This window comes from Elgaria multicarinata, chromosome 2 (assembly GCF_023053635.1).
Source record: "Elgaria multicarinata webbii isolate HBS135686 ecotype San Diego chromosome 2, rElgMul1.1.pri, whole genome shotgun sequence".
Classification (NCBI taxonomy): Eukaryota; Metazoa; Chordata; class Lepidosauria; order Squamata; family Anguidae; genus Elgaria; species Elgaria multicarinata.
The window spans coordinates 169,525,354-169,551,110 of record NC_086172.1 but is presented as its reverse complement, the minus strand read 5'-3'; the positions used below and the strand labels follow the sequence as shown (position 1 = coordinate 169,551,110).

General features: G+C 42.9%; 1 protein-coding gene across 1 annotated transcript in view; it reads right to left on the bottom strand.

The window, feature by feature from the left end:
• AKT1 (AKT serine/threonine kinase 1) overlaps positions 1-25,757 on the bottom strand; it is a 150,683-nt gene that overhangs the window by 50,812 nt on the left and 74,114 nt on the right. The window contains exon 3 of the mRNA XM_063118146.1: positions 11,465-11,593. Coding sequence (XP_062974216.1) covers positions 11,465-11,593 — 129 coding nt within the window. The remainder of the gene's footprint in view (positions 1-11,464; positions 11,594-25,757) is intronic.

The window sequence follows — 25,757 nt, the reverse complement described above, 5'->3', positions numbered from 1 at the left end:
AGAGGGGCTTGTTAAACATGCAGTGTGGTTTCTTTTTCTCAAACAAGCCACCTTGAGAACCCAAGGTTTGTTGTCGGGTTGCTCATTGTGATCAAGCCCCCCTGCATGGTTATCAAGCCACCATGTAGAAAATGTCCTGGGTTCAGACAACACGCTAACCCATGGTTCAACAAACAACCCATAGTTCAAAACAACCCACACACAACCACTGAATGTGGGTTAGCGTGTTGTGTGAACCCAGCAAGAATCTCTTATTTTAAACTACTAGAAGTAGGATGGGAGAATCAGCGAGGCTGAAGCTCTTTGAGTTTCTCCGAGTTCCACTGAGTTCCCATTCCCAAATCCAAGTTTTTGTTGTTGTTCAAACGGGGAAAGTGCATGTCTGGGTGCACATTTTTTTAAAAAACTGTGCACCAAAATGCCTACTCCTCCTACATTACGATATAGTGGTTAGAGTGTTGGACTGGGAGACCCATGTTCTAATCCCCACTCGACTATGAAGCTCTCTGGGTGACTTTGGACCACTCACTGACTTTCAGCCTAATCTACCTCACAGGGCTTTGATGAGGATAAAATGGAGAGGAGAAAGATCATGACAGCCATCGTGGGTTCCTTGCAAGAGGGGAAAAAAGTGGGATAGAAATGTAATAGTAAATGACTATTTTTTTAAAAAAAAAACCTACTAAAGCATGAATGCACATTTCCCCAATGCACACTTTCCTAGCTTTTTTTTTTTAATGTGGCTGCAAATATGAGATCTTTGTCACCCCAAAAATGCACTTGAGTTTGGGACTGCAAACTGGGTAGATTCTGATGTTTAATGAACTGAAACAAATTCCTTCTGCATTGCTAAGTGGCTGGAACTTTGGTAACTGTGGAAGGCTGAAAGTACCAAAGATCAGAACAATGAGGGGCCAGTGAGAGGCGTAATATATGTCACACTTATTTCATTATTCATAGGATAGAAATGTAGTAAGTTTAAGGAAAACAAAAAGACCCAATGGCTACCGGATGTCTTGCTTGACTCCATGCTTAAACTAACCCCCCTCCAACAAATACTATCTGGCTTTCGCACAGCCTCAAATCCTGCACCAGGAAAAACTGAATTCTTCCATTTGCACTTTTTAATGTTTACTTCTTGCATGATTTATTCTGGCTCTGCTAGTAAAGAGGCAGATAAACTGCATCTCCCCACCCGCAACTGGGCATATTTTTCAACCACACCTCTGGCTTCTGAGACTTCAGCAGGCATCGGCCAGATGTTTTCAAGTGTATCCTTTAAGCATAAAACGCACATAGACACACAGAAACCTGATATTCCTAGAAACCCAATGTCTACACCCAATACCATATGGTGTATTTTCCTGGGTTCACTCAGAATCACGGTGCACACACACACACACACACACACACACACACACACACACAGAGCCTTGATTTATGTATGGTTATCAAGAGACTGGGTTTAAGATGACCCTGAAGTTAATTGGAGGATAGAGGAAAGGAAGTCGTTTATAATAGGGACCTCTTTTTATTCTTGGTAGGAAAGATTAACATTATAGGCTTCAAAGAAATTCACTTCCACCTCTCAATACTAGAGAGGAACGTTAGCCTCATAACAACGGGCCACAGGGCAATGCTAGCAAAATATTTCGAGATCAGAAAACCCTTGCATCATCTGACACAGGTAGTGTCACACTTTTAGATGGCATTTCTATCCAAAGTAGGGGGAGGGGGGGTCGCTAATCTCTAGGAAACTTGGCAAGGAAATAGGTGCAATTTCCCCCAGTTCATGGACAGCGTATGCCTTTAAAGTTCAGCAGTATAAAACACACATGCAAAACCAGCAATTGAGTGTAGGAAGGGGTCACAGTTCAGGGTAGAGCTAGAGATGTGAAGGCCCAGGAAAAAATTGGAAAAATTCAGCAAAAAAACATTTCCCCCCATTTTGTCCCCAAAGCCTTTTCTGTTTTTCCCCCCTGAAAAATTGGAAAAAAATGAAAAAATGGATTATGGAATGTTTTATTTTAGCATGATGAATAAAATGTTTAAGACAAGGTGTTCATTTATTTACTTCACCAAATGATTTCTAAAAACTATGTACAGTATCAGTTTATTACAATTTCTGTGCACTGAGGACAAGCAAGTCCTAGGTTGCAAACTAAGACTACAACTCTCACATGCAAGAGCAAGATGCATTTCTGCCTCTAGGGGGCACTGCCATTGAAGCAGAGACTGAAACTGATAGTGATAGCTACAGCTCAGAAAATGAGTCTGATTAAATTTCATGCACATTCATTGGATCTTGGTCAACCTTTTTTCTCAGTTCTTTTTATGGGAATGGGTGTTTTATGACTGCTTGACACTGTGGAGGGCTAGCAGAGACATAAATAATCTTCTTTGTTACTATTGGTGATGGTTTCTTCCTGGGGGGGGGGGGTTAGTTGTTTTTTGCCTGCTCCTCATAAACTGGCAAAACCAAAGAGGTTCCTTACAGTTCAGGAGCTCCATCTATTCCCAAAAAAAGTAAAAATTTAAAAAACTAAATTTAATTTGGAATAATTGCTTGAATATGTGATAATTTTATGCCAAACCAACTTGTACATAATTACATTTTATGTCCCTAAAGTAACAAAATGACTTTCTATCTGTAAAAAGTGCTAATATTGCATTTTTTCAATTTGTAAAAAAAAACAACCTGAAAAAAAAATTCCCCTGAAAAAAAATGGGGAAATACTTTTTCCCCCCATGGCTTCAAAATTTTCGGAAATTTTACAACTCTAGGTAGATCAAATGCTTGCATAAAGAAGGTCCCAAGTTCAATCCCCCAAATCTTCAGTTAAAAGAAACATGGGCAGCAGAGCTAGGAAAAGAACACAGCTCAAGATCTTGGAGAGCTGCTGTGAAAGTAGGCAAGGCTGTGTTTGAAGGAGTAACTGCCTGATTCTACATACGGCAGTTTAAGGTAGTCAAACAGCGTGCTCTGCTACGTGTTGGAGCAGCACACATTTTAACAGAAGCACATAGCAGTAGCTTAAGTGGCAACAGCTAGTGAAGACCAAGCTTTCCCTGGTGAGTTGGGACTGCAAATCCCATAATTCTCATTCAGCATGGGATACATTGGCCATGTTGGCTAGGAATTATAGGAGTTGCAGTCTCACATAACTGGAGGGCACCAGATTGGGGAAGGGCTAGTGCAGGTTCACTGCAGTACAAGACCCACAGGTAAACTGAAAATACATGCACATATTTCTCCCTGCTCCAAAGATTTACAATACTCAGATCCGAAAGGAGAAAAATAAGTGGAAATATGAACAGAGTTGTTTGCACCAATGTAAGTGCACTTTGCAATGGCTTGCACCAACATAGGCACTGCCTTTGCGGTTGACAGGCAGGCAAGGGAAGTCAGTGGCTTCCACATCCCAAATATGTGCTATGTAATGGCTTGCCACAACTAGGGACTAAAGGTCACAGGCAGCACTGAACCATACTGCTACATAGGCAAGATGTGCTGAATCCACGAAGCTAACCTCAATGACACTAATTGGGCTCCTGTACTGAGTACAGTGATCACAAAGGGCTGAAAAGTAGGCATAATGAAAGCCAGTTAGACCCCATGCCAGGCTCCCCATCTTCTTCACTATAATGTGTAATAATATAAATGTAAGGTGTTTTTTCCCCTAAGGGTTTCTTTATTTTATTTTAGTAATATAAGAACATAAGAAGAGCTATGCTGGATCAGACCAAGGATCCACCTAGTCCAGCATTCTGTTCACACTGTGGCCAACCAGCTGTTCACGGGTGACCCACAAGCAGAATATGAGTGCAACAGCACCCTCCCTCCCATGTTCCCCAGCAACTGGTGTGCATAGGCTTACTGCCTCGGCTACTGGAGGTAGTGTTGGATCCTGGAATGGATCCTGGTTATGTTTTCCATTGATTTGTTAATTGCTGAGGATCTGGAGGAACAGAAGACTCAGCAGAAACTTAAAGGTCAACTCTACACCTGGACATTGAGTGTCATAATTTAATAATTGTCTAACTGATTGTCTTCAATTAAGGGTTGCAAGGAGTTGCATCATTGTACAGGTTGTCTATAAAAGTAAATGTATTTTCATGTGCAAGCTTAACTTCCTTAACTACTCTCTAACTTCCATGTCCCTCATGTGAGCTGTATTGACTGACCGTTTGTAAGTATTTGTATCTGTATTGCCATAACTAAATTATATATTTATTTGCCAGTAAAAAGGTTTATTTTAACCTATACAAATCTCTGTCTTAATTCACATCTTTGCTGACTTGGCTGAGAACCGCTGTAATCTCTGCTAGTCTCTGTAAGGGCCCAGACAGAGGCTTAACACAAAAAGTTATGTGCCAGAAGCCCAGTCTCTGCAATAACTAAACAGCTTATAAAGCCATAACAAAACAGGTAGCACATAGCTATCAGGACTAGTAGCCACTGATAGTCTTCTCCTCCAGGAATCTATCCAATCCCCCTTTTAAAGCCATTCAAATTGGCAGCCAGCACCACATCTTGTGGTAGCAAATACCGCAGTTTAACTATGGTGCTGTGCAAAGAAGCACCTGCTTTTATTTGTCCTGAAACTCTTATCACTCACCTTCATGGGATGACCCCATTGGGTTCTAGTATTCTGAGGGAAGGAGAAAAATGTCTCCCCAATACCAAGTGCTAAATTAATCCAGGAGAGCAGTCCTGTATGCTTGCAATCTCAGAGTATTAATGAAGACACAGATATGATCCGCTACCAAGAGAAAATAACTCACTTGAACTTGCAATCACTAACATTTTGGCTGTTTTCCATGCTTACATTCTGGCATCGTCAAGGGTGGCGTTATTAGTGCGGCTTGCTTTTAAAATTTAAAGCACGCTAACTTTTAAAACTAAAAGCGTTTAATTTGCACACTTAGAGCAAGATTAAATATTTATTACCACTGGCTGGATTCCTGCCCACCCCCCCACCCCCACCCCCCTTTTCATCCTCTCTTAGGAATCGCTGCATTTGGGGCCATATATTTTATGCCTCATTTGCTGCCGAAATTGTGAAGCTTCTCAATGAGTACTTTTATATATATATATTTCATGACAAGAGGATCTAGTTTTTCATTCACGGCACGCCAAGGTTACACCACATCCAACTAAAGGAATGCAATTAGATTTAAAGAGTGCATTAAACAAGTAATGAAAAGAAGTTTTAGTAAGATAACCACACAATTCCCTAATTTTGTTAAAACCACCACTGCGTGGAATGCGGGAAGAATCGCAGCAAAGAGAGGTGTTGTCATTTGAAGTCTGCAGTCGTGGGCGTCTCTTCGCAAATTAAACCAGGGTCTATTATTCCATAGTTTTCAGATATAAAGAACTTGCGTTCTTTTTCTTCCTCTCTCAAAATGCTAAAACCCGGGGTCATCCCAAGAAGCTGATTGGTGGGAGATCCAGGACAAATAAAAGGAGGGACTTCCTTCACACAGCGCAGAGTTAAATTATGGAACCCACTACCACAAGATGTAGTGGTGGGCACCAATTGGAATGGCTTTAAAACGGGTTGGATACATTCCTGGAGGCGAAGGCTATCAATGGCTACAAGTGCTGATGGCTGTGTGCTATCTCCAGTATTCGAGGCAGTAAGCCTGTGTGCACCGGTTGCTGGGGAAAATGGGTGGGAGGGTGCTGTTGCACCATGTCCTGCTTGTTCATCCTTGGCCACTGTGTGAACAGAGTGCTGGACTAGATGGACTCTTGGTCTGATCCAGCAGGGCTCTTCTGATGTTCTTATGCTCTTATTTGTCTGTTTAGGCCAAGGGTGGACAATTTTCTTCAAAGATTTTGGCCAAAAATTACTTTCCGTGCTGTCAACGGTGAAAGATGGAGTGGGAACTGTGGCCTTCCAAACGCTTTGGCCTACGTCTTGTCCAACCCTGATTTAGGGCCAATCAGGAGGTTTGTGACGGAATCCCAAAGGGAGGGGTACAAAACCAGTGGAGGCTAGTGGCTCCAATGTCAGTGGAGTGGTGAATCCGCTCTGGATTTTAGTCAGAACCCGTGAGAACTCTAAAGGAACTGTCCAAGGGGCTGTGAGAGCGCCTTTAGAGTTCTGACTGGTTGTGACTGAAACCCGGAGCCGATGCACCACCCCACTGACCTCGGAGTCGTCAGCCTCCACTGTACAGAAACTCTTTTGGCCCGAGCAGCTCTCGGGGGCCACATTCCAGTGATGGGTGTGACCCAAACCAAAAGAGCAGGCCCAAAAATAACAGCATGTTTTAGCTTAAGGCTCTAACTACCAGTAACTAAACCATAGGAAGAGGATTTCAACCTGTTAGAATGGGGGGGCAGGGAAAACTGCACAGAAGCCAAGAACCACCCAATGACCGGTGATTGGGGGAAATGGGATAGGCCAGAGGAAGAGGGTGTGGCCTTCTCCCTACCCCCACCCCCAGAGGGATGGATCTGGTCCCCCAGGCCTGAAGTTCTGCAGTCCTGGCAAAAGGTATGTATTTTTCCCCCATAGGCCACTCGCAGCTCTGATGAAGTGAGGAGCTGAATTGGGAAACCAACGTACAGGAAAGGATGAAAAGTGCCAAACCTGAAACCGGCTTCCCCCCATGGCTGCAGTTATCCTTTAAAAAAATGTGGAAGAACTGACCACGTATTTGTATTTATTTGTTCCCCCACAAATACTTACACCTCACATTCAGCCCCCAAGGTAGCTTACAAAGCATCAATTGAAACAAAATATAAAGCCAATAAAACACCCAACAGAAAAACTAAGAGACAGCAGCCAAAATGGGTGCCGTAGCTCAGTCATTTCCAAACTCCCGAGCCTCAGACACCCCCTCTGTGGCACAGAACGCGCTGCGGAAGATCCTGGAGCAAGTTCCAAGGTGCACTTGCAGTTTATACTGGGTTCTGGCCGGGGTGGTGGTGTCTACATGCTCTGGAAGCCCCAGGATGGCTCCGAATCTGCGCTACGTCAGTTATATGACGCAGCTGCTGATTCGGAGCCACCCCGGGGCAAAGAGACGAAGATCCGCAGCAGAAAAGTCGAGGTCAACGCAGCTCTTCTGCCATCGGTCCGCTCTCGGGAGCTGCTCTGGGGCATTCCTGGGTGGAAGGAAACCTCCCATTGGTCTCTAGAAGCTGTGGGAGAGGGAGGGAGCAGGCACAGAATGCCTAATGGCCACCAGAAAGACCGGGCTGCCTCCTCTAGTGGGGATTATTCACCGCCACCCCGCACCAGCGATACCGCGGGGTTTGGTGGCGGAGCGGCACCAACTCAGCGCTGCGAAGACAGCTCCCAGGGCTGTTGGGGCTCAGCTGTCACCCTACATAAGTCAAGAAGCCATGGGCACCAAACATTCCTCTGCAAGTAGCTGTGCATTGTGTATGTGTGTGTGTGGCGGGGGGGGGGGAGCAATTATTATTTTCCCCGACATTTTGTCCAACATTACTGACTCTATCATCATGATTAGCCCAACTGAGGAACTAAGATTTAAAATCCATTGATATCTAGTCTGTTATGTCTACTGCAAGGGTATTGAACCTCTGGGGTGTGAGCCACATCTGGATCATCTGGGTCTCAATCTAGCTCTCCATGGCTCCCCAGAAGACCAGCCCCCCTTTCCACCAACCACCAATCATTTGGTGAACAACATTTCCTGTTTATGCCTCTTTCAAGGCTTTTGCCCACTCAGTTCAATTATTACGGAGGGCAGATTTCAGGAGCTAGACCTACTCTTTAAAGTCCTGTAGCAACTCTACCCTCAGATTCACGGTAGCAAAGCCCCAAATCCACCACCAAACTCCAGTTTTGGAGGAATATAGCAACAACCCTACATGAAACCAATCTCTTGCCTTGGATGCTTGCTGTGATGAATTACGGAAGGAGGAAACTGCTGTTTCCTAGGAAGGAAGGTAAGTGGTACAACCAAGGATCGGCACTAGAGGGACGTAAACAAGCAGAGAGAAGAGCAGGGGGGAGTGACATTAGAGGAGAACGCGCGAACAGTTAAAATTATCCTGACCTCAAGTGTGACTTTCTATTATTGTTTTTCGATACAAGGAAACGAACGGGACCAATTAAAATTGACAAGTTTCCTCTAAATCAGCACTGCCCCATTGATATTTGTTAAGCTTGCTGATCCAGCAATCTTTAAAAGCACACAGCAAGATGAATAATAAGAGATTTGTCAGTTAATAACCACTATAATTCAAGTATGTCACACAGAAATGTTTTGTTTAGTGAACAATATGCTGTCTAATTACCCTGCTCAATCATTACAGAACACATCAAGGAAGGAAGAAAGCTTCATTTGAAAAACTTGTACAGTACATTAAAGAGAGAGAGAGAAATCACACCACGCTTTACCAAAGTCATTTCCTGCACCACATTCCTCACCCCCAATAAGTATCTGAAACTCGCAGGCATTAAGTTGGAAGAACCGAGGGAAAACAGGTCCCCCTTTACAGCAGTGCAGGAAGGGCTTCCGTCAATTCAACCTCCCAGGCTGGATGAGAAACATGCAAACCATGTGTCCGGTTGCACAAGGTGAAAACAGGCACCTGATCATTCCCACCCATGTGGTAAAGTCATTCATACACCCCCCCAAACGGCTGAACACACTCATTTCTGGAAGGGACAGGTTGCGCCAGAAATTGGCATTTCCGGGATTTCCACAGAAGTTCTGCATTACGACTGCCAGCAGTCAAGGGGTCACATCCACTGGGACGGGCAGATATGGCCACCCACACAAGGGCACCATTGGGGTTCTGCCCTAAATGTTCAGCTTCAGCTTCATACCTAGCAAGGGCTTGAACTCTTTGGCCAAGTCTGGCCCAACTCTCCTTTTCAGTGTACAAAGTGGTAAAAACTATCGTTGTTCCGATTTGTTATCGCTACCCCAACACACGATTCCCCCATTAGAAGTGCAAGTGTTGAAGAGATAATAATAATAATAATAATAATAATAATAATAATAATAATAATTTTATTTCTTACTCGCCTCTCCCTTTGGATCGAGGTGGGAAATAACATCAGTGCAAATGTCAAACTCCTCTAAAGAAATGCTTGATTCCTTCATGCCGGTTGGCAGAGGTGCTGCTGGACATTTAAAAGATTTAGGGCCCAATGTTTCCATCAGTATCAATGGAAAGTTTTTTATTTCTTAAGCTTAGCTGCCATATGGAGGGGGGATTTGGGGGGGCACAGTGCACAGGGAAAGGAGGCTAACCCTCCCCTCTCCAACTATGGTCCCCTTGGAAATCCCACCTAGTAGCACAACAGCTAAATTTAGGGGGGAATCTCCCATAAGCAACAATGGAAATATTATTTTTTTCTCAGCTTAACTGCCATGCAAAGGGGAAGCTGCAATGCCCTCCCCAGACGCACTCTGCCTTGAAAACTGCCCCCTCTACATGGCAATTAAGCCGAGGGCGGGGGAATAGTTTCATTGGCACTCTGGGGAATAAATTTGGGGCCGTGAGAAATAAGATTTGGGCCCAGGGTCCCATGGGTCCAGGCCGAGCAATGCTCCTATTGGTTTGGTCTTTCAAAAGTAAGTAGGGCAGTGCAAGTGTTTCGGAGATGAAGAGACATCCAGGCATTCAGATGCAAATTGTCGTTGTGTGGTTGAGACACCCAGCATTATTCTAGTGACTTTCTAGAATGTCAAAACATTTACTCTCCTCCAAGCACTTAAAGGAAGAAGAGAGTCAGATTTCACACTGATGGAGGTGTCAAATGCTAAGATCTTCAATTGTCACTAGAGGGTTTTCAAGGAGATTGAGGGAGGCGGGGAAGTCAGCTGGAACCCTAGTAAAGTCGGCTTTCAGAAGGGTAAACAAATGGTGCAGTGTTCCCCAACCTGGTGCCCTCCAGATGTGTTGGACTGCAACTCCCAGTGCTGTGATGTAGGTGACTTTAATAAGAGATATGAAACATTAACCATATTTCAGCAAATAGATTCTAGCTTTGCTACTCCCATTTTCTTTTAAGGTCGCAGTAACCTGTTGACCTTTTTCGCACATAACAGCAGCAAATCATGGATTAATTAACCCACAATTTGTCCCAGCACCTTTTGAATTTTCAACCCCCGACCAGGGGAAGCCATGTGACAACTGAACCCGGACACTATAGGTTAGTCTTGGGTTAAACAACCCACAGTTAACCTATAATTAGCGGTGAAGTTAACTGTGGGTTGCTTAACCCATGATTAACCTACAGTGTCCAGGTTTGGGCATCACATAGCAACCCCCAATTGGCCCGATCAGGGGGCTGAAAATTCAAAAAAGCTACATAATGACGCAACCGCACATTGCAGCAAATTAATTAACTCATGATTTGCCATCATTACTGTATTCAATAGGACTTACATCGGAGTAGACATGTATAGGACTGTGCTGTTAGACATGTTTTAGGTTCTGCTTTATAGTATTTTACATTAATTGCTTTAATTTCCAAAGTCAACACATGAGTGTTTATTTAAGGTGGGGGGTTGGTTGGTCATTGTGGATGCTACATACAATCTGAATTAATATTTGATTCTACCCGCCAAATATTAATATTATTTTCCAGAATTTAGTATTAGAAACTTTTAAGGGAGTTTTTAATAGAGAAAAGCTGTCATAATGACTCATTTTCCCGTGAAGGCTACATTATGTAAGCCAATTCCTTTATACCTGAAAAGAACACGTGGAAAAACACAGACAGCTGAGAAACACCAATACTCTCATCCAAGGTGAGTTTTTGTTGTACTTTTACCAAACATACACTGATGAATGCAAGAAAACGCAGCACGCCAAGGAGAAGGGCAGACTGACCTCATCCACTGGCCGGAGAAAGAGCAGCTGCAGTGAGCTTACTTCCCCCCTCCCTGCCAGAAATAACATTCAGTTCCAAGAGCCGGTCGGTCGCCCTTGGACAGCAGATGTGAAAAGAAGCACACTCTGCCCCCAACTTATGGGTTAGAGGATTGAGGGTTGGTGGGTTATTTGCAGCACCTCTATCTACGCAAGGCTTTACATTGCTTTTGAATTTATGGTTTTGCCTTTATAAATAAATTATAAATAAGCCAGACCGCCAGCAAATGAAAATCCGCCCTCCTGGATATAAATAAATGTCTGTTTGCAATCCAGTTCTTTGCTCTGGAATTGTCAAACGGATCCCCTTCCTCCTCTAGCTTTTCTCTCAATTCCCTGTCCCTTGCATATCTTGTCTTTTTAAAGGCCGGTCCTGTCTGCCATTTTATTTATTTATTTATTTATTTAGCGCCTCACAAAGCAGCTCAAATACTGGTTTGAAAAGTGGGATATAAGTACAATTAAATAAATAAAATATCACAGTGGCGTCATCAAATCTGTGTCAAAAACAATTCCCCATCATGAAATTAGCCAAGTCATGCTTCAAAAGGCACTAAGTCAAGGAAGGCTAGTTGAGAAAATACTTACGAGCCACTGAAAAGTTATTTAAGGGGGATTCTCTCTGGTCCACATCTTGAGGCCGCTCTTTGTAACCGATGAATGTTCCATCATTCTTCAACAGAAAATATCTTGGCCTCCATGTTTTAATGTACTCTCCTGAGAAGAGAAACAAAAATAAAAAATGACCGGTAAGTGTGGAAGGTTTTAACCGCAGCCAAAATTCTCAGTACAAACACCAAGGACCCTTCTACCCACACTTGAGTGGCTCCCCATGGCAAAATCCACAAGAGAAGGTGGTGGATACTGTCAGAGTAGGACCAGAGAGGCCCGGGTTCAATACCTGTTAATCCATGAGACTAAGTAGATCACCTTGGGTTAGTCACTTGCTCTCAGACTAATTTACCTCACAAGGTTGACAGGATAAAATGGGAGCTGGAGTACAGCCAGACATTACTCTGAACTCCTTGGAGGAAGGACAACATAAAGATACAAGATAGGCCGGATCTACACCAAGCAAGTTATAGCATTATGAAAGCAGTATGAAAGCGGTATGTAAGAGGCAGGAGCCACACCAGGCAGGATAGAGCACTATGAAAGCGGTATGTGGTATGCGTCCATGGGCCCCAACAGTTGTCAGTGCACTTCAATACCGCTATAAAGCAGTAGTGTGGCTCCTGCCTCCTGCTTGGGACCACAATACCTGACGGAACGCCTCTCCCGACGTGAATATACCCGGTCACTACGTTCAACATCTAAGGTCCTCCTCCGGGTGCCTACTCCGAGAGAGGCTCGGAGTGTGGCAACAAGGGACAGGGCCTTTTCGGTGGTGGCCCCCAAACTATGGAATGATCTCTCTGACAAGGCTCGCCTGGCGCCAACGCTGCTATCTTTCCGGCGCCAGGTTAAGACTTTCCTTTTTGCCCAGGCATATAGCGGCACATCTTAACTACCCACATGTTTAGTTTTTAACAGCTTTTAATGCTTTATGTGTGTATGTTCTGTGTTTTAGAATTTTTAATTTTGTATACTCATTTTTATCTTAATTTTTTAGAATTTCTGTAAACCGCCCAGAGACCCCTGGCTATGGGGGAGGTATATAAGTGTAATAAATAAATAAATAAACCGCTTTCATGCCACTTTCATGGTGCAATATCCTGCTTGGTGTAGATCTGGCCATATAAACATTCTGAAAGAGCACGATCTCTTTATATTGGTTACTGGAAATACAACAGCAAGCTAATTATAAGAAAGCCAGTACCTGGTATTCCATCACACTCTAGGGTGATCAACAGACAGTACTCAGGGTGACAGGAAGAAGATAGGATTAGGCTCAATAACTCAAGGGGGTGAGGTAAACAAGAGGAGGGGAGTAAGTATAGCCATACGCCTGCATGGTGAAGCCTGAATGTGCTATTTAAGTGAGTACCCCATATAAGTGGATAGTTGCTACTCCCTTCTGGGGCGGTGGGGGGGGCAGTGCTGTATTTAGGGACACTGCGGCGGTAGTGGAGAAATGAGTCTTTCAACCCTGGCACCAAGTGACTTGGCCCACGCTGACAGGAATCTTGCTGTGCAATGGCACAATGCAAGCCACTAGGGGGCCTCCCTCCGCACACAGGTTTTGTGAGTGCAAAATCACCAACAAAAACAAGCGTCTTGTGGCACTTTAGGGCAGCCTTCCACAACCTGGTGCCCTCCAGATGTGTCAGACTACGGGGGGATGCTGGGCATTTACATCCAATACATCTGGAAGGCACCAGGTTGGAGAAGCTGCCTTAAAGATAACAGATCCATTATAGCATAAGCTTTCATGGATTACAATTGACTTGGGGCATCATCCTACGGCTTGCACCTTCATGAGGAGGAAGCCTTCAAGTCCAGAGGCTTCCTTGTATACAGTGCCCTGCCAAGCTGTTGCAATATTCACCTCTTCATCCCCCATGCTTTGCTCTTTGCTCTAGATAGGCCTCTGAGCACATCTAGAGAAGGTGTGCTGGTGGGACTACGGCTGGGGAAGCCATAGGATTCCTCGTATCCTGGCCTTCTCCTCTCCTGTCTCCGCCCACTAGCACACATCCTTTGAGACCTCTCCGAGGCCGCTTTTGTGACCTCGGAACGCAGGCGTCAGGTTCTTTCCGCAGTCTCTATAAAGGGAAGGGAGAGGGATCAAATACTGGAGCCCCTCTTCCTCCTGAGGTCATACCAGTATCTACTGGAGATGCTGAAGAATCCTATGGTCCTTGGGACCATAGGATTGCTCTCTTCATCTGGCAATTATTTATTTATTTATTATTTATTTATTTTAAGCATTTTTATCGCGCTGCCTCACCATTTCTGGCATCAAGGCGCTTTACAATAACATATAAAACAATTCCATTAAAACCCTCACCCTCAAACCATTAAAAGCCCTCAACCTAATTTAAACCACCCCCTCCCCAAACTCTTGTGAAAATAAAAACACCTTCCAAAGGCGTTCGAAGCAATTGAGAGTGGGAGCCTGTCTAATCTCCAGTGGCACTTTATTCCATAACCGGGGGCCAGCCACTGAAAAAGCCCTGGCCCCCGCACATTCCAATTTGTAGTGGGGGACCATCAGGGCACCCTGCTCCTGAGAGCGAGTCTGCCAATGGTGAGACACAGGAGAAAGGCGAGTGCTCAGGTATCCAGGACCCAAGCAATGCAGGGCTTTATACATGGTGAACAAGACCTTGTAGCGCACCCTAGCAGCCACCGGCAGCCAATAGAGCTCTTGAAGCACCAAAGTGATAGAAGACCACTTTGGGACCCCTTGACCAACCTGGCTGCTCCATTTTGTACAGCCTGTAGGCGTTGGGTTTGCTTCAAGGGAAGCCCTGTACACAACGGGTTGCAATAGTTCAGTCTGGAAAGAACCAGGGCCTGGACTGCGGTGGTAAGATCAACCTCAGGCAATTAGAAACACAAATGAAAGCTTTAATACGCTATAATTAGCTTTTGTTTTGTAGTTATGTAATCGAAAACCGTACTATCGTATTGATAATGGCCAGTCTAGAATATAGGCCCGTTCCTGCATCTCCTTTCTCTAAAATCCCCTTAAAGTTTCAGAGTCCAAAAGCAGGTGGGAAATATTTCCCTCTAAACAGCAATCATGACTAATCCCAAAACTGCTTTTAAAATATAAATAAATACAGAAAATGTCCAGAACTTCTAGAGAAGTGCCTTCAACAGGAAGCAAAATTGTCTGCATGTATTTTTCCATTGAGCATCAAGCCCCAAGTAATAAATGAAATATATACTATAATTAACCATAATTGCTTGATTTCAAAGTGATGGTCAGATAACTTCTCCAGAGTTCAGTTTTAACACCAAATAGTAATCTTTGCTCTCAGTTTGCTTGATCATAGGCCATGTTTAACCAAAATTCAGGTTTCATTATAAAGCAAATTATAATGATACTGTGACATATTATTTGGGAAAGCGTCTCTTATGTAGCTAGGCAATGTACAAAGTGAGAAAAAGTACAAGACATATATTATATTTGAAGTTAAAATTGTGTAATTTAGACATTTATCCACACTGGATCTAAATCTTTGAACCAGAAACCAATTCTGAGTGCGATTCTATGCTATATACCACCTTCCCGAAATTGATGCCCCAGATGCGTTTTGACTATAATGCTTATAATCTTCAATGGCCATGCTAATTGGGGGTGATGGGAATTGTACACACATGGAAACCAACATTTCAAGATGATGGGTATATACTAATATTTTTTATTATTACATTTATACTACTGCCTTTTATCCTCACAATAACCCTGTAAGGTAGGTTAGGCTGATGGTCAGTGATTGGCCCAAAGTCGTGAGTGAACTTCATGGCTGAGTGGGAACTAGAACCCAGATCTCCCAAATCCCAGTCCAACACTCTAACCACTACACCACACTGGCTCATGAACTCATTCTCTAAACGTGGTTCCTTACGTAGCTGGACGGGCACAATCCTTGCATGAAAGGGATGTATCAGCAGCCCCCCTTTAGAAAAAAATAATCTAAGGGGGACAATCACTCCACTTGAACAGCTCATTATGGACGGAGCACGCTCCATGGACATAGATTGCAGTTGTGGAGGACAGAAAAACGGCCGGGTGGGGTGGGGGGATAAAGGAATGGAGTATTCTGGAAAGAGGTACAACTAGCTGGCCAGCATCCTGAACAATAGCATTCCACACTAGTGGTGGGTGAACTTACTACTAGTGAATTCATTATTTACTTGGAAAGGAACAAATTTGGACGAAAGTTCTCCTTTAATACAAAATCTTGTTCCATGTATATGAGATTTTGCACCAGCGTAATAACAAGGTGTATCTTGGGAGCTGCAGTTTGGAATCACGTAGTATGGCATTGCATCATGCGTCACTATGTGGCCCCTTTCAGATGGGTGGTTTCTCACAGCCTGCTTGGGTGATGGCGTTATGCCATGTTTAACTCGCCGATTACAGGTATTATTTTTATTTATTTATTTATTGCATTTTTATACCGCCCAATAGCTGAAGCTATTAAGGTATTAAGATGCACCCGTAGAGTCCTCCTCCTTGGAGCCAGACCTGGTCTGCAGCAACAACAATAAGAGAGCTTCAGCTATTGGGCAGTATATAAATGCAATAAATATATAAATAATAAATATACAAACAACAATAAGAAGAGAAGCTGGACGGGCACAATTCTTGCATGAAAGGGAGGTATCAGCAGGCCCCCTTTAGGGGAAAAAAAAGGGTGTTTTTTTTTTTTGTGAACCGCCCAGAGAGCTTCGGCTATTGGGCAGTATAGAAATGCAATAAATAAATAAATAAATAAATAAGCAAGCAAGCAAGCAGCTAATGAGACTGCTTCATGTTTGGGGTGGGTGGACTTGGTAGCAGGACTGAAAATTTTGGCAGTGTGTGTGTGCAGAATCTACATATTACTGTACATGTTCCAAAGCTCACAATCAATTCGGAACTGCATAGCAAATTCATAATACATTACTCCATTTTTTTATTGCTTTTCCACATTAATTAAACATACATCATTACAATAAAAAACAACAACATACTACATATATGTTGAAAATATTGACTACATATATATTGAATAGATATTAACTATAAAATATCATATCATAACATAATCATTCTTTACATATAAGTGCACCCCCCACCTCGGGATCTATTCCTGATTCCAAAATCTCATACTTTCTTCTGCTGGCGGTTTCCCACTTCCCTTGGAAAACACAAATATTAGGAACTGTTTCCAAATTCCTTCAAACTCGTTTATTTTAGTTATACCTTTTCTCCACTTAATATTACAAGTCAATTTATCATTAATAGCTATATCCCATACTTCTTTGTACCATTCTTCAATAAAATATTCCCCTTGAATCTTCCAGTTCCTAGCTACCATCAATCGTGCTGCAGTCAGCAAACTCGATATCAATTCTTTAATTTCTTTTCCACATTTTAAATCTTCAAATAGTGACAGTAATGCAACTTTTGGTGTTTGTTCTATCTTCATTCCCACTATTTCTTCAATCATAATACATTACTCCAGGCTCACTACAAAGACGACCGTTATGAACAGAGAGGAGTTTCAAACAATGAGCCGACTAATTAAGAAAATCAGTGGCATCACTGCGACATCCCACTTGTATACACAAAACCACAGAATTACAGAGCCGCAAAATTATCCTGAACTAAAGAAAAACTGTGTACCTTGAGCCAACTAGAGGGCAAATTTTGTGTACAAAATGTGTAGTTTTTGACCTGGTAGGGGCTGTGAAAACATGCCCTTGGACAGAAAATCAATAGCAGAGCTGACCTGGTTTCAAGGGGTGGTAGTGGAGGAAGCGACCAGGGTAATCAGCAATTATATGACCAGCATGTGCTTATAGTTGACCTGGTGTGAACAACATAGAAAGTTGCCTTATGAAGAATTAAATCTTTGATCCATCTAGCTCAGTCATCCCCAACCTGTTGCCCTCTAGATGTGTTAAAGAACAACTCCCAGTATCCCCCAACCAGCATAGTAGTTGGACTCCCAGACATCTGGAGGGTACCAGGTTGGGGAAGGCTGATTTAGCTTAGCAACAGCAGTCTTTTTACCAATCCCTACCTGGAGATGGTGGGGACTGAACCTGGAACCTTCTGTATGCAAAGCAAGTCCTCTGTGAATGAGCCAACAAAAAAGCAAATGTGATGTGGCTGCAAAAAAAGCATAGCTTCTAAATCACACGAGGTACTGGTTCCCCTCTATTCGGCACTGGTTAGGCCTCATCTTGAGTACTGCATCCAGTTTTGGGCACCACACTTCAAGAAGGATGCAGACAAGATGGAGGAGGTTCAGAGGAGGACAATAAGGAGGATCAGGGGTCTGGAAACAAAATCATATGAGCAGAGAATGAAAGAACTGAGCATGTTTAGCCTGGGGAAGAGAAGACTGAGGGGAAGACTGAAGGGAGCCATGATAGCACTCTTCAAATCCTTGAAAGGTTGTCACACAGAGGAGGGCCAGGATGTCTTCTCGATCAGAGTACAGGACATGGAATAATGGGCTCAAGTTACAGGAAGCCAGATTCTGGCTGGACGTCAGGAAAAACATCCTGACCATTAGAGCAGTACCATTACGTAGGGAGGTCGTGGCCTCTCCCACACTAGAGGCATTCAAGAAACAACTGGACAGCCATCTGTCAGGTATGCTTTAAGATGCATTCCTGCCTTGAGCAGGGGTTGGACTCGATAGTCTTATAGGCCCAACTCTACTATTCTATGATTCTATGAGCAAAAATTCTTGTTTACTCATCACAAGCTACACCTGGTTTTCCAGTGAATTGCATACGGACATTCCAAAAAGAATTGTCAATATTAATATTTATTTCAAATCCCCAGGTTCTTTACTTCTACAACCCGTGATGTTTACATGTTATTTTCACATTGCAATGGAGATGAAGGTTTTAAAAAATTATTTCACAGAGAGTAAGGCTTAGGAATTTACAGTGATGTTAACTGGCAAATAGATCTCATAAAATGTGAACAGAATTCCGTCTTACTCCTTGTTCGGCTTGTAATTTAGGTTTTCTATTCTTTATTATTTGCCTGGAATGCATTTTAAAATCCTACGTAACCTCCAACAACAACAAAAGTAACAGCAGATGTCCTACAGATTATTTTTCTGCTATTGTCATTTTTCATACTGACAAGTGGAGGGCTTTTTTCCCCTTCACATTTACATTTTGCAGTGCAAGGGTTTTAAAACAATGGTTTGTTTCACTAATTAGCCTGCTGTTTTCTCAAACCAAAAGTCAAATTTAAACAAGTAAGAGAGGAACAAACCTGAACTTGGAGGGCCAAACCAATGCATTACGTTAAGCACGCGTTTTTAAAAGCATGCTTAACGCTGGTTGCTTTTTCTAGAAAAAGCAGTAGTACAGGAGCTCAGCTACAGATTGGGGCCACTGGGGAGGAGGGCTTTATAGTCCTTTCCTCCACGTGCCAGGATCATACTCATGGCAACTTGTCCCTGAAGTTGTGCTGTTTACAGTATACAACACTTGTGCTGTTTACAGTATACAACACTTCTGGGAATAAAGAGAAGTGGAGTGGAGGGGAGGGTGTCGGATGGAAACTGGTGCAGAAACGGAAAGGTTAATTCACCACCACCTCCAGTGCCCCATGCTCCTAGTTCAGATGGTGTGCTTGCACTGCTGGTTTTCCTTGAAAAAGAAGGGATTATTTATTTATTTATTACCTTTCTATACTGCCCAATAGCCAGAGCTCTCTGGGCGGTTCACAATTCACTGCGGGATTGACTGCATGCGTTTAAAAAAGTGGGCTTAGTGTATGGACTGGCCCTCAGTTGCAGGTCATGACTACCGACCCTCAAAGTTTCTGATGGAGAGAAGATCTGTTTTGAATTGAGATGTTGGGGTAGGTGGAGAAGGTATCCCTATGCACTGGGGGCAATGAACATACGGACATGAGAAGAGCCCTGCTGGATCAGACTGCGGGTTTATCTAGTCCAGCACTCTGTCCACACAGTGGCCAACCAGCTGTCGGCCAGGGATCCACAAGCAGGACATGGTGCAACAGCACCCTCCCACCCATGTTCCCCAGCAACTGGTGTGTATAGGCATTCTGCTTCTGATACTGGAGGTTGCACATAGCCATCAGGACTAATAGCCATTGATACCCTTCTCCAATGTCGAGCCATTGACATTGACTAATGCCTTAAGTGGGCTACATTCTGCAACCAACATCCCGAACTAAGTGGGGGCCATGCATACATTAACACAACCAAATGTTCACAAAGATCTACTTCTTCCACTGAAGTGAATGGGACAGCCCTTGTGAGCAGGGAAGCTTTGCACGCACATCTGATCTCCTATGCCCCCAGCACTGGGGTGATGAATCTGCTCCTAGTTTCAGTCAGAACTCTAAAGGAGCTATCCAAGGTGCTCAGCACCACTCCAATGACATGGGGCCACCAGCCTCCAGTGGCCCTGGAAATCACAAAAGCACAACATATGTAGTTTACTTGTATTTTCTCTGACCAACAACAACCAGACATATCCAAAGCAGAAGCAGGTTTATCTATTGGGGAACCAATCAATCTACAGACAACTCGACAGGTCACGGAAGTCCTCCATGATTCCACACACATGTGGAGTTTCATCCTGGTATGTAATTGCAGCCCTGAAAAATCTTGTCTTTCCTGCTTAAAAGAAACAAAGTCTTTAATCCTTTAGTCCAAAGTCTTTATGGAGATACCTTGGAAGACATACAAGTAAGAGTCTGGGGAAATATGCTATAATTGAGAAAAAGGTAGCGTTTATACATTGCCACAATGCCTTTACCATATATCCCTGCCGGTACTTCCCCATAGCTTTCCTCTTGGAAATTACACTGCCAAAACAAGCAACAAAAATAAAAATAAAAGTCAAAATTCTGCAAGTAAAAATACCAGAAACAGAATAAACAAGGCATGCAAAATGGCAAAGTATGGCAAAAATAATCGAAATGAAAGCAAATTTGTTATCTGAAGAATTGCTATGAGAACAAAAATTGGGTTCAGTTTTTCATTCCCCATAAATGCAAATTTGGGACGTGTCCAAGGCCAAAACGCATCTTTCCTACTTCTCAATACAGAACTTCTGACTACTTGCGCAATACAGAACTTCTGTACTAACTAGTTTTCTCCACTCGATCCATTCTCTGCCTGCTCAACCATTATTTCGTGCTTCATTCGATATTTTTCTGGGTGAAACTGCACTGGCAGAATTGAGCAGCAACGGTGTGTGTTCATCAGTGGGCAAATACTTCACACATGGAATGAAACCAACCAACACCAACTTCACATTCCCCAGTGGCATATTTATCAGGTGTTCCTTTGAGCCATCGGAAAGTACCCAAAGTCACTTCCCACCGAAATCCTTTTGAATTCCTCTCCGGGAAACTCAGGCAAGGAGCTCTTACTGTTCTTTCATATAGAAAAGAGGCTGCTTTCAGAAAGAACACCTGGTGAGAAAGAAGGTCTTTAGGTACTTTTTTGAAGGTGAAAAGGGAACCGTCCCTTCCTTATGCGACGGATAGAAAAAGCAAAGGGTAACAAGAGTGGAGTGCAAGACGTAAACATAGCATACATCATTATCAGAAAAAACATCAGTCCCACCGCGAAGTCCATTCAGACTGCTGAGATGGTACGATATGCCTCTTGCCATTCCCGTATTCTGCATGCAATTCCTATTTTACTTTATCAAAGAGAAAGATGTAACCCCCAAAAAGGAGAGCGGGGAGAGAATGTGCCTGCCATTGTTATTATTAGGAATGGGCATAATTATTAGAATGTAAGCCTATGTGGCAGGGTGTTGCTGTTTTATTCTTTTACAATATACAGCACCATGTATTATTATTATTATTATTATTATTATTATTATTATTTATTTATTTATATAGCGCCATCAATGTACATGGTGCTGTACAGAGTAAAACAATAAAATAGCAAGACCCTGCCGCATAGGCTTACATTCTAATAAAATCATAGTAAAGCAATAAGGAGGGGAAGAGAATGCAAACAGGCACAGGGTAGGGTGATGGTGCTATATAAATAAAATATAAAATTAAAACTGTGGTTTTAATTTTTGTGAACCGCCCAGAGAGCTTCGGCTATTGGGCGGTATAAAAATGTAATAAATAAATAAATAAATAAATAAATAAATAAATAATAATAATAGGCAAAACACCGTGCATTCAAACATAATACCTTGAGTCGAAGAGCCAAAATCCCTCCTCAGCTCCTACATCGCACCCCCCCAACTCCAGCTGTTCTGTCCTCTTCCAAGAAATGTCTCCCCTGAGAACATGGACTCTGCCCTAGACACTCCCCTACAGATGGTCCTCCTCCTCCTCCCCCTTCACACAGACCTCCCCTCCCTCTGTGGTGCAGCCTGCCACCGGTTCTTCCACCTGCTGTAAGGCTTCCTCCTCATCAGCGCTGACCCTCCTTTCTCCCCTCAACACAGAGAACCAGCTGGTTCCCAGAGCTCACTCGAGTATCCCAACATTAGTTTTTCTTGTGAAGATACATTGCATTTAAAGTCACAGTTAAAGTTCCCTCTCTGCTTCTTACGAAACAAGTTGCACTGAACATCGAAAACAAACACCCCTACGAAGACAGGAGGATACATCGCATTCGATTCTGGTTATTTCATATTATTTCCTAAGTCTCTCTAGGAGATTTTTTTAAAAATACCATAGCTGGAGAAACCAAGGCTTGGTCCTCAGGGATGCAAGTTAATTTTATTGGACATTATCAGCTTGTTTAATTTTAAACAACCTCTGCCTGCTTGCCCACCCCCAAACCAAAAAAACATTCAACTAACACGCTGCCTTGCTTTAAAAGAGAATAGCTTTGTTGATGGGTAGAAAAAGGATGCCTTCGAAGGAAACACATAGATGGGTTGGGACAAGATGGCATTTGCTAGAGGAAAATGCTGCAGTGGGTGCCTCTTTATATTTCCAATATAAAATGCCTCTTTATATTTCCAACAGTAACATCCTATATATCAGAGGTGCAGAACCCCTGGCCTGTGGGCTGGATCTGGCCCACTAGGTCTCGCAGTCAGGCCCATGGACCTCCTAGAGTATATTCATAGAATAGTAAAATCATAGAATAGCAGAGTTGGAAGGGGCCTATAAGGCCATCGAGTCCAACCCCCTGCTAAGGGCAGGAATCCACCTTAGAGCATACCTGACAAATGATTGTCCAGCTGCCTCTTGAATGCCTCTAGTGTGGGAGAGCCCATAACCTCCCTAGGTAACTGGTTCCATTGTCGTACTGCTCTAACCGTCAGGAAGTTTTCCCTGATGTCCAGCCAGAATCTGGCTTCCTGTAACTTGAGCCCATTATTCCGTATCCTGCACTCTGAGAGGATCGAGAAGAGATCCTGGCCCTCCTCTGTGTGACTGTGGTTTTAATTTTTGTGAACCGCCCAGAGAGCTTCGGCTATTGGGCGGTATAAAAATGTAATAAATAAATAAATAACCTTTCAAGAATTTGAAGAGTGCTATCGTGTCTCCCCTCAGACTTCTCTTCTCCAGGCTAAACATGCCCAGTTCTTTCAGTCTCTCTTCATAGGGCTTTGTTTCCAGACCCCTGATCATCCTGGTTGCCCTCCTCTGAACACGCTCCAGCTTGTCTGCATCCTTCTTGAAGTGTGGTGCCCAGAACTGAACACAATTATCAAGATGAGGCCTAACCAGTGCTGAATAGAAAGGAACCAGTACCTCACGCAATTATTATTATTATTATTATTATTATTATTATTATTATTATTATTATTATTATTATTATTTGCACTTATATACCGCTCCCATAGCCAGGGCTCTCTGGGCGGTTTACAGAAAGAATTTAGAAGCTAATACTTCTATTAATGCATCCCAAAATAGCCTTTGCTTTTTTTGCAGCCACATCATACTGTTGGCTCATATTCAACATATGTTCTACAACAATTCCAAAAGGTTCCTCCTTTTTGTCCTTTTTGAAGGACAGCATTAGACCTTCTACAGTTGTCTAGAACTTCACCTGTCTTCCATGATTTTGCAAAGATAATAGACAGTGGTTCTGAGAGTTCTTCTGCTAGCTCCTTTACTACTCTAGGATGCAGTTCATCGGGCGCTGGAGATTTGAACTCGTTCAAAGAAATTAGGTGTTCCTTGACCATTTCTTTATCAATCTCAAATGGCAATCCTTCAGCTTGTACTTCACTTTTGCCAGGGGGGTCACAGACCCACTTTTGAAAGAAGATTGCGCCCAAGTAGGAATTCAGCACTTTGGCCTTTTCTATGTCATCTATTATCAATTTGCCATCCTCACTGAGTAGTTGAACCACCATTTATTTCCTCTGTCTTTAATATGCACATACCTGAAGAAAGCTTTTTTGTTGCTTTTAGCATTCCTTGCTAGCCTCAGCTCATCCTCAGCTTTAGCCTTCCTGATGCCATTCCTGTGCTACCTGTCTGTACTCTTCTTTTGTGGCCTGGCCTTCCTTCCACTTCCTATATGTAACCTTTTGTTTTGTTTTGTTTTCAGGTCGTCTCTAGGCTTTTTGTGGAGCCACATTGGTTTCTTCTGTTGTCCTCTATCTTTTTCCTAGTTGGAATTGTTTGTAATTGTGCCTTTAAATTTTCCTTTTAAAAAAAACTCCCACCCATCTTGGACTCCTTTTCTCATTAGGGTCACTTGCCATGGGACCTTACTTATTATAGTTCTGAGTTGATTAAAATCAGCTTTCCTAAAATCCAGAATACGTGTATGGCTGCACTCAGCTTTTGCTTCCTTTAAAATCAAGAACTCAAGTATGACGTGGTCACTTTCCCCCAGAGTTCCCGTAACTGCCACTTTATCCACTAAGTCATCCCTATTGGTCAGAATCAAGTCAAGGAAAGACGATCCTGAAGTTCCTTCCTCCACTTTCTGTGGGAAAAAGTTATCAGCCACACATGTCAGGAATTTCTTGACATGCGTGGCTGATAATAATTCGATTCATAGGATGTTTTTAATGGGACTTACTCTCTAGTAAGTGTGTGTACAATTGCAGCCTAAGATAGTCCACAGACTGAAAACTTATTGAGAACCATACTGGTCTAGGATCTCATAAGAACATTGCAACAACAAACCATAAGCTATTGTGAACGTGTACTAACTTCTGTTCTTTTATGGAAATTATTATTATTATTATTATTATTATTATTTATTTATATAGCACCATCAATGTACATGGTGCTGTACAGAGTAAAACAGTACATAGCAAGACTCTGCCACATAGGCTTACAATCTAATAAAATCCTAGTAAAACAATAAGGAGGGGAAGAGAATGCAAACAGGCACAGGGTAGGGTAAGCAGGCACAGGGTAGGGTAAAACTAGCAGTATAAAGATGCATTATAATATATCAACTGTCACTCTTTAGGACTGTATAAAAATAGGGTTTAATTGATTGATTTATTGATATGCTATCATGATTTTGAAATTGTTATATTAATATGGATATTGTTGATGTGCTTGGTAGAAATGTTACTTAGAGGTTATTTATGGCATTGTTACTGATATCTTTTGTGAGTCTCTCTTTGAAGCTTGCAGAAAAGCATCGTAAAAAATATTATATCAGAAGTCATGCATATCTCAGAGACGCAAAAGTTTAAGATCTAAATGAAGAGGAGCCACAGTGCAGTAGTAGAGTGTATGCTTGTTAGGTGGAAGGTCCCAGGTTCAATAAGAAATCTCCAGCAAAAATCTCCCTCTCCTATAATACTAGACGCCAAGGGGGTCACCCTATGAAGCTGATGGGTGAGAGATGCAGGACAGGTAAAAGGAAGGACTTCTTCACACAGCGCATAATTAAACGATGGAATTCTCTACCACAAGATGTAATGATGGCCACCAGTTTGCATGACTTTAAAAGGGGGCTGGATAAATTCCTGGAGAAGGCTATCAATGGCTACTAGTCCTGATGGCAGTAAGCCTATATACACCAGTTGCTGGGGAACATGGGTGGGGAGGGCACTGTTGCACTCTTGTCCTGCTTGTGTCTACAGTTGGTTGGCCACTGTGTGAACAGAGTGTTGGACTAGATAGACCCTTGGTCTATCCAGCATAGCTCTTCTTATATTCTTATGCCCACTAAACAAGGGATGGGCCAAATCGTCACTATCCGGGACCCCTGGATATCCACTGCCAGTGAGAGTTGACAGCAACAGATGGGAAAATGGTCTGACCTGACAAGTAGGCAGCTTTCTGTATTCCTAGACCTGCGAA